Raw genomic sequence first — 10,190 nt, forward strand, 5'->3', positions numbered from 1 at the left:
CTGTCTTGAAAACCCACAGTTCCTGAGCATCCACTGCCCCTGGAAACTCATTGCCTTGTGGTGTCCGAGTCCCAGACCCTTGGTGGACCGCCTTATTCCAGAGCGGCGGAGCTGCCCCGCGGCCGGCTGCGCGCCCAGCCCCTCCCGGTGCGCTCGAGGGCGGCCCAGCCCAGCGTCACGGCCGTTGCGCCCCCGCGGCCCCGCAGCTCCTGGGGGGGGAGCTATGTGGCCGGGCCCCGCGCTGCTGCTCCTGGGCCTGGGCCTGGGCCTAGGTCTGGGCCGCCTGCCGCCATCCCCTGGCCCTCGCGGGCGGCCGGGCGTGCTCAGGGGAGCCCCGGGGCTGGGGCAGGGCGCGGAGAGCAGCGTCCGGGGCGGTGGCACCGGTGGCCTGTCCCCGCGCACAGCCCCGCGCGGCGCCGGCCCTACGCTGCCCCGTAGGTGTCCCTCGGGCGCAGCTGCACGCGTCCTCCTGAAAGCCAACTCCTCGGACCCCGCAGCTGACAAGGCTACGGTGTCCTGCCAGAGGGCCCCCTGTGCCATGCAGCCGGTGAAGATCAACAGGAAAAACAAGCACGCTCCCCTTATCCTGAGCCGGAAAGAGGAAGTCACCCTCAACGTCACCATGTCGTGGGACTGCCCTGAAGCCATGGTCATCCGCAAGAGCTGGCTGTACTTTATGGTGGCCTCTGTGAACGACACGCCTGACTGGAACCATCCTGTGCACCTGCCACGTGTGCAGGTGATGAAGTTTTCCTCCATCCACATCCCCAAATCAGCCCTGCCTTACGGGGTGTATGTGTTTAACTTCACGCTGTCCATCATCAGGTGGGATCCCACCTTGCCCCCGCTGACAGACTCGGATATTATCTACATTTGGGTTAAAAAATGTCCCCTGAAGGCGGTTCTTCTTCCCAGCGCCACCAGCATGATGGTGAATTTCTCCGATGAACTGATTCTGAATGGAACCATGTCCTCCGACCCAGAGGCAGACATCCCCACGGCGGGACTCCATTTTTTTTGGTACTGTACCACAAATCCTAGATATTATGGTGGCAACTACATACCGGTGACCACCCAGGATGTCTGTCACCCAGAGCAGGATACATTGAACTGGCCTTGGGCAGTGGGCCCTGTATTAACCATTCCACCAGAAACTCTTAGGGGCAACGGTGTGTATTACTTCCGAATGGTAGTCCGGAAACAAAACAGAACTGCATTTTCCGATAAAACTGTACAGGTACTCAAAGGACTTCCACCCAAGGCGCACATTTCATGCCTTGAAAATTGTGGTCCCGCTTTAGTTGTGTCAGACAGATTCTCTCTGTTTCTGGATTGCACAGGTTGTGCCAGCCAGGATTTCTACAGGTGGTCCATTTTGTCTCGATCAGGTCACGAAGTGATATTTGACTGGGCAGGGCAAGCTGTCACCGGGAGGAACGGGGCTTATTTATCTATAAAAGCATTCGCCTTCAGGAATTTTTTGGAAAACGGGTTTTGGGTTTCTCTGCATCTACTATCTTGGAGTGGGGCAACCTTGAATTTGAGACATCCCTTTCTCGTTAACCAAGGCCCTCAAGCTGGCAAGTGCAAGATCGATCCAGCTAAAGGGATTTCAATGGTTACTAAATTTGTTGTTGAATGTAGTGATTTTAAGGATAAGAACCTCCCCCTTGAGTATAAGATAATAGTAGCTGAGCTGGACAGCACTGGCGAAATCAGTTCAGTAGAAGAGAAGACACTAGGGCCCATCGCATATTTAGGGGCACAGTCCACAACGCCCGCCCTTTTTCTTCCTGTGGGTGTGATGTCAAATCACTACAGTTTGAAGCTGTACGCTCAGGTCTATGACTCACTAGGGACTTTTTCTCAGGTGACTTTGCATGCCACTGTACAGGTGCCTACTGTCAGGGACTCCTCAAAGACCATTTTACAACAGCTGTTCAATTTCACCACAGGACCAACTTCGCCGCTCTCTACTTCATTTCAAAAGCAAGACTGGCTACCCGCAGGCTACTTAATGTATGTGGTGGCTTCTGTCTTGAATAACATAAAATGGGATTTGGAACTCCAAGGTGATAGAGCCCATCTCCTGGAACACCTTGTCAATCAGTCTTCTGTGCCCGCCATGAGCACCCTGGATGAGATCTGCCAGGTGGTGATGGTGATTACCAAATTAACCCAGGAAGCCTCTGGCTCTAGTCAAGCAGTTTCAGAGGACGCCACATTACGACTGTGGCAAGCAAACCAAGCCCTGCAAGCGTACCAACGCAGGAACAAATACTTTCACACCCGGCACATTGAAATTGTGGGCACTGGCATCCTAGCCAGTCTGTCTAACATTCTTAAGCTGATTAACCCCTACTACGTGTTCCAAGATCCTTTCTATGTGGTCGAAGCCCTATCAGACACAATACTGGCTAACAAGGTGCCAGGGAGCGAAACCACTGTAATGAGGACCAGCAACTTCAACATGTATGTGGAGAAAGTGGAAAATTCCCATGTTGCTAAGGTCTTCAGAAATGAGACACTCTGCCCGAACTGCCTGCATGCGACACTGAACGGGAGCAGGGTTCCCAGTCTGCCTTCCAACGCTCCAGTTTCGACGATGTTTTGTGAGTTCACCGATGACCCCTTTCCTTGGTTAACTTCCCCGGAAAACATTTCTGCCGATGTGGTAGGGTTCAGGATGACAGGAGCCACAGACAACGGTAGTGTCATAGAGATCACCCCCGACGTAGCAGAAGTGTACGTTGTCAGAAAAGATTTGACCTTTGCGACTTTTAACCTTATGGTGGGACCAGGCATTGACAGTGCTGGGTTCTCAAAGATGACAACAGGTGGAATTAGCTTTGAGGTGGACAGCAGAGGAACTGGAGGGGTACTGATCCAAATTGTTACAAAAGTGACAGTGTTGTTCAAGGCCTTGATATATGCAGGCAATCAGGTCACCCCCACTAATCTGGTTGGCACTTTCCTTGTACCTCATGACATCCCTCCCATCGTCAAGTGGAGCGGCCGGTTTGACTCCACCTGTCCAATCAAGGAGGCCCGTGTGGTTTGTCTGCCCTCATCCCTGCTTCGAATCATAGCTGAGCGCCACCATTCATTCAAGTATAACATATCCATGGTCCTGCAGGCACCTCGTTTTGTCTTTAAGCCCACTAACAAGCTAGTGAGAATTGCTCTCTTCATGGTTCACTGTCTGGACATGTATGGGATTCAGAGTGACTGGCGAGAAGGTACCTGTGTGCTGGGCGAGAAGACCACGTGGAGAAAAGTACACTGCGTCTGCAGGAATGTGGGGCGGAGCCGGCGGCAGCTGGCCTCTATCAGGATGGCTTACCTTCATTTGCACACCCACTTTGTGACTGCTAAGGTGATCGTGGTCCCTAACCCTGTGGATCTGCAGCTAAAGGTCATTACAAACCTTAACCAGAACCCTGCGACCTTCCTGGCTGTGATCTTCATTATGATCCTGTATGTTATTCTGGCTTTCTGGGCCTTGCACAGGGATGTGATGGATCAGTATCTTCGGGACCATGTGGTAGTACTGCCCGATAACGACCCTTTTGATAACATATGCTACCTGGTTACCATCTTTACTGGGAGCCGCTTGGGGTCGGGAACCAGAGCCAATGTCTTTATCCAGCTTATGGGAACAGAGAGTACCAGTGATGTGCACTGTTTAAGCCATCCATATTTTAGAACTCTTTACCGAGGAAGCATCAACACGTTCCTCCTGACGACAAAAAATGACTTGGGGGACATCCACTCCATCCGAGTGTGGCATGACAACGAAGGCAAGGCGCCTAGCTGGTACCTAAGTCGAATCAAAGTAGAAAATCTCTTCAGCAGACACATTTGGCTGTTTGTGTGCCGAAAGTGGCTCTCTGTGGACACCACTTTGGATGCAACATTTTCTGTCACCAACCCGGATGAGCCTCTGAGAAGGACAGACTTCTTCCTGATTGACCTGAGCCATAAGCTGGGGAAAAACCACATGTGGTTCTCTGTTTTCACCGATGTTGTCCCCAGACCGTTCAACAGGCTGCAGAGGCTGTCCTGCTGCTTGGCCATGTTGCTAAGCTCTCTCGTTTGTAATATCATGTTTTTTAATCTGAACAGAAAAGGGCAAACTCAATCCAGAGAGGGGCGTATCATCAGGTCCATGATGATAGGAATCGAAAGTGTCTTAATCACAATCCCCGTGCAATTATTGATAACCTTTTTCTTCACCTATTCCCAGAAGAAACCTCGAGTGAATCTAGACAAGGTGGCACCTCAGAAGCACCCCCTGATGTCAGAGGAAGGTCTCTTCTGGAAAGAGCGATTGGACAAATGGCATAAGTATGAAATGGAGGCTCTCTCCAACAAAGCCAAGTCCACCTCTGCTACCAGGGCAAAGTCTTCAAAGAGGGCCCCTAAAACCTCCCAGAAGAGTAAAAAAGCAGACAGCATGGCCCCGGACACCCAAAAGTCCAACAGGAACTTCAGTAACAATAACGTAGAAGGCAGTGAAGATGCCTCTTCGAAAGCTTCCTCTACCCAGTTGGAAACTACCGAGCCTGTTAAAAACAAGACCCAGGTTATCCTGCCCAGATGGTGTGTTTACATAGCCTGGTTTTTGGTTTTTACCACTTCTGGCATATCATCATTCTTCATTGTGTTTTATGGCCTGACTTATGGCTATGACAAGTCAGTAGAGTGGCTGTTTGCATCTCTCTGCTCTTTCTGCCAGTCTGTGTTCCTTGTACAACCAGGCAAGATTCTATTGGTGTCAGGCACCAGGACAAAAAATCCCAAGTACTGTAAAAACATCTCGTGGTCCAGCAAGTACCATTACACAGAAATCAGGCTGCAGGAGACAAAGATGTCGCCAGAGGAGATGCAGCAGCTCCATGAGGGCATGGACTACCTCCGAGGCTCGAGCATATACCAGCCCATCACCGAGGACAAAATACAAATACTCAGGAGGAAGAAGAGGATCAAGAGGAGGTCCCTTTTGTTCCTGAGCTACCTTGTGACTCACTTCATATTCCTGACCCTTCTCCTACTGCTCATTGTCTCGCTGCGCCATAGTGACAGCTTCTACTATAACCAGTTCATTCGCCATCAGGTCTCCGTGGGTCTTGCCACCGTGATGAAGCTGGGAGATATCTACACATGGCTCAACAGTGTGCTCCTGCCTTTGTTACACAATGACCTGAACCCAACATTCCTTCCAGACAGCTCATCCAAAATCCTTGGCCTTCCACTCATGAGGCAAGTGAGGGCCAAGCCTAGCAACAAAACATGTCTGTTGGCCAAGAAGTTTGTGCAGAGAAGCATTGCAGGAGAAATCCATTGTCACCCACAGTATGGCATTGACCCAGAAGACACAAAACACTATTCCAGTGTTTGGAATAAGGCTGGCAAGCGGTCTACAGACCAAAGCAGCAATGGGTTTACTTACAAGCCTCCCGGGAAGAAATGGGTGTATCATTCCTATGGCGTGTTAAACACCTATGGATCTGGAGGCTACACATTCGATTTCTTTCCAGAACAGCAGATGTTTAATTCCACACTGAGGCTCAAGGAACTTGAGGGAAAGAATTGGCTTGATGAGATGACATGGGCAGTGATTGTGGAATTAACCATCCTGAATCCAGATGCCAGTCTGATGTGTAGCATTTCAGTTGTGTTTGAAGTCTCTCCCTTAGGTATCGTCAACTCCAGCCTCTCTGTGTACTCCTTCTCACTGGCTGATTTCAACAGAGAAACTTCGGCAGAAATCTACCTGTACGTAGCCATTCTCATTTTCTTCTGTGCCTATGTTGTGGACGAGGGCTACGTCATCACGGAAGAGCGAGCTTCCTACTTCAGAAGTGTATACAACCTGCTCAACTTGGCTCTGAAGTGCATGTTTACTCTGCTGATAGTGCTCTTCTTCCAGAAACACCTCCTGGCCACCAGCATGGTCCGGCTTTACCTGAGTGACCCCGAAGCCTTCATCCCCTTCCATGCCGTCTCTCGGGTTGATCAACTCATGAGGATCATCTTGGCTTTCTTGTTATTTCTGACTATCCTGAAGACACTCAGGTATTCTAGATTCTTCTATAATGTGCGCCTGGCTCAGAAGACCATCCTGGCTGCCCTTCCTGGCATCTGCCACATGGCCTTGATGGTATCTATGTATTCCTTCATGTACGTAGCTTTTGGGTACCTGGTGTTCGGTCAGCATGAATGGAGTTACAGCAACATGATCCACGCCACCCAAACCATCTTCTCCTACTGCGTGTCAGCCTTTCAGAACACAGAATTTTCCAGCAACAGGGTTCTCGGGGTCCTTTTTCTGTCATCTTTTATGTTGGTGATGATTTGCATCTTCATCAACTTGTTTCAGGCGGTGATTCTGTCTGCCTACGACGAGATGAAGCAGCCTGTGTATGAGGAGCCATCAGATGAGGCAGAGGCAATAACCTATCTCTGTGATAAGCTAAGATCTGGGTTTGGCTTTCTCACCTCCCGATCTAGGGACAAAGAACAATCCGAATTCTTCGTCGACATGATGTATGGGCAGCCGGAGAAGAACAGTCGCCGGTTCCTGGGGCTGAAGACCAGGAACATCAATGGGAAGAAAATGGTTTACCTTGTTGTCTGACTGGTGAGGATTGGAAGGGCCGCAAGCAAGAGTGTCCCCAAACATTAAGTATGTTTGTTAAGGGGACTGAAGAATGTCGGATGGCTCGGTCATGCACGTCTCCACATCTGAAGTATCCCCACTCTGGGCCCTGCTCTTGGGAGTAAGAATATATGAACAGAGGGGAATATTGGGGAGCGAAGAGGATGGCAAGGTGGGATTCCCTCTGGATGGGATTCGGTGACTCCTTTCCTGGGAGCCTGCAGCAGTGTGGAGGAGTGACAGCCACTGATTTTGAGATCCAGCTTCAAGGGAAAAAGGTGGCCAGGTCCCGTTGTGGATTTAGCCTCAGGCCAGCTGCCTCTAAGCAGAAACAAATTGGCCAGCCTTCCTGGGAGTCTCGTTTGCAGACCATGCCTGGGAAGCCTCTCTCCTCCAGCCTTCCTGCGGGCCAGGGCTAGAGGGGTCCTGCAGGGGAGTTCCAGGACTGACTTTAGAGTTTGAGAATGTAGAGATGAGAGCAGGGGACAGGGATCTGAAGCTTCCCACTTAATTCCCCCAGGCTAAGCATTTCTAGTGCACCCGGTAACATTCCCTGATCAAGAGACATGGCTATTTCCAACAAAGGTGCACAAAGGTCCACGTGGAAATATGGTACACATTCTATGTACTGAATATAACAGTATGTGTCTGATGACTTGGGCGTTTGGTTATTATATTTTTGACTTGGTGGATGATTTAGGAGTAAGGAAATGCGGTTTCCTGTTCAAGAAGAACAAGGGCTAACAGTTTATTCAGAAGCATGTGCTGACACCACTTTAAGTTTTATATGAATTAAATTCGAGATTTCTTCTGTGACCTGTGCAGTGATTTCTGTGTAAGGGGTCAAGGCATATATGTGCTTGCCTTCAAAGGTAAGGGCCAGAAAAGGAAAACACACAAATGAGGTATGGCTGCACTAGACTCACATCAGCATCCTGTGACTTTTAAGACTCACCTGGACGGCACTCTATACTTTGTTAAGTCCCTCCCCCATCCATGCTGGAATGTTAACTGGCTTGGTCTTATTATGTAGTTTTGAGACAGGACCTCACTACATAGCGCTGGCTGTCCTGAAACTCACAATTTAGACCAGGGTGACATTGAACTCACAGAGATCTGCCTGCCTCTGCTTCCCCAGTGCTGGGATGAAAGGCTTGTATTACCATATTCAGCTTTATTTTAGAATTTGTTCTTGGACAACTGCATACAAGTATATAATATACCTTGAATCTATCCACTCCCACCAATCCCTTCCACTCCTGTACTCACCCAACACTTCCTCTTCCAACCTTCATGACGCCGCCATCATCATCATCATCATCATCATCATCATCATCATCATCATCCAGAATCCTGCCTACTCTGGATGGGTTTAGGACCATGACCAACCTATAAGTGGCCACCCCCAAAGAAACATGAGTCCTCTTTCCCCAATAGCCATCAGTTGCCAGTAACTCCTCAGATAAGGTGACGCCACGTAAGTCCCTCCCCCATCCATGCTGGAATGTTAACTGGCTTGGTCTTATTATGTAGTTTTGTACAGGCAACCTGCTGTGAACTCATGAGGCCAACAGCCATGTCATGCCCAAAAGACAGAATTTCACAATGTCCTCCCTCTGCTCTTATGCTCTTTCTGACCCCTCTTCTGAGATGTTCGCTGAGCCTTGTTGGGGGTGGGAGTGATACAGATGTCCCATTTAGGGCTGGGCACTCAATAGTCCAGTTGTTTTGTGTTGTACTGTACGTTGCCAATGGCTTTGTTATAGACATCCTTCTGCTGCTTAATCTCAAGCTCAACTGGTACTTGCTTGGAATGGCAGGTACTCAGAGATTCTGCCCATCTTCCGTAAGAGGGTTTTATTACATCTATGATGTAGTGTTAGCCATCGAGTGCCTTGGAGACGCATCTGGAAGAACAATACAACACCAGTAAAGAAAGCTTGCACGCACGGGTAAAAACCATTCCCAGCACTGTAAGATGGTTGATAGAAAATCTCACACAGCCAAGGGCAGGTTATGCCTCTACAAGTTGCTAGCCAAAGAAACCCTTTAAGTCCCAGAAACCAGAAGGGCAATTTCCACTAATGGCGGTTGCATGTCAAAATTAGAGGAAAACACTCATATATTGCAGGACATGGAGCGATCGGGCTAAAACTGAAGGGGGAGCTGAACTGCTGAGGGGGAATTATTGCCAGTTAGTCCTGTTTGGTTATGGATTCCATCACATGACCATGCCAGGCAAGGTGTGTCTGCTGGTGCAACAGAGGCACACTGGTATGGATGTGGGCAACACTTTCTGATGGGATTTAAGGCTCCCCAGGAGGAAACCCATGTTTGGCTCCATACACCTGGGCAAAAACTTGTGGCTGGCGGTGGTAGGCTCCAGTGGGGAGAGTACCACTCTTGTTTTGTTAAGTGAACAGACATGCTTGTGTTTCTTACCCACAGATGACTGCTGCTGTTCTTTTTGCAGTGGTAGTTACTGAGGAGACTCACAACCAGTCAAACAACTGTAAATAAATACCTATTCCTGTGGCACAGCCGTCCAATGCCCAATCGTAAATGCAAGAAAGTAAGCAGACTTCTATGTAACCCCTTCCAAGGTTCGGGGAACATTACCCAGGAGGTGGAGAAATAAGAGCCACATAAAGAAGTTACACAGTTCCTTCCTAGAGATGGAAGCATTCTCTCCTGGAGGCAGAGGAGGATGTACAAGAATCAGCAAACTCACCAGACTTTTAAAAATATCCATGCTGGGCGTGGTGGCACACGCCTGCAATCCCAGGACTTGAGAGACAGAGGCAGGCGGATCGCTGTGAGTTCGAGGCCAGTCTGGTTTACAAAACGAGTTCCAGGACAGCCAGGGCTCTGTTACACAGAGCAACTCTGTCTCGAAATACCAAAACCAAACCCAAAACAAACAGACAAACAAAGAACATCCACAAAGCCCCTTCCCAAAGTTAGAGAAAGTTAGCAACTGCTGTGAGAGACAGGTGAAAAGTCGTGCAGGCAGGTCATCACCCCCATTGGGTAGGCTTTTCAATGTTGCAGTTACTTGAGTCACCTTCAGTCCTGTAAACAACCCCAATAAATTCACTGGTTCACCAAGCAACACTTGGGGGAGGTTCGGTTTTTGTTTATTTTTGCCCGTCATCAGTACGCTTTGTCCTGAAGAAGCCCAGACACCCCTCAAGCAGCGATCCACAACCTCTCTAGACATCTGCAGTGGAAACGGAAGCGGCCGGTGAAGCTCTACCCGGACAAGGACGCTCCTTAGACTATTCTCGAGTTCGGAGGCGAGCCCCGGTTTAGGGTAGGGCAGGCGGTGAGCCCTCAGCAGGCTCACACCCGCTCTACGGGGCGGGACCGCGCAGACACTATAGACCGGGGGCGGGGCCTCGGCGGATCGAGGGCGGGGCCGCGCAGGCGCCATGGGGCGGAGCTAGTGTTGTGGGCGGGCCACGCAGGCGCCGTGTGACTCTCGGCGGGGAGGTGGTGAGTGCGCGCGGTCGTGTGTGGCGGGGACGCG

The 10,190-nt window shown here is 50.1% G+C and overlaps 1 protein-coding gene across 1 annotated transcript; it reads left to right on the forward strand.

Moving 5' to 3' along the window:
• Positions 1-220: 220 nt before the first annotated feature.
• On the forward strand, positions 221-7,477 carry Pkdrej (polycystin family receptor for egg jelly). The gene has a single exon (XM_059246944.1). It carries the CDS (start codon positions 224-226, stop codon positions 6,638-6,640), a length of 6,417 nt encoding a protein of 2,138 aa, XP_059102927.1. The 5' UTR covers positions 221-223; the 3' UTR covers positions 6,641-7,477.
• Positions 7,478-10,190: the final 2,713 nt, after the last annotated feature.

The sequence above is a fragment of the Peromyscus eremicus genome, chromosome 20 (genome assembly GCF_949786415.1).
Source record: "Peromyscus eremicus chromosome 20, PerEre_H2_v1, whole genome shotgun sequence".
Taxonomy (NCBI): Eukaryota; Metazoa; Chordata; class Mammalia; order Rodentia; family Cricetidae; genus Peromyscus; species Peromyscus eremicus.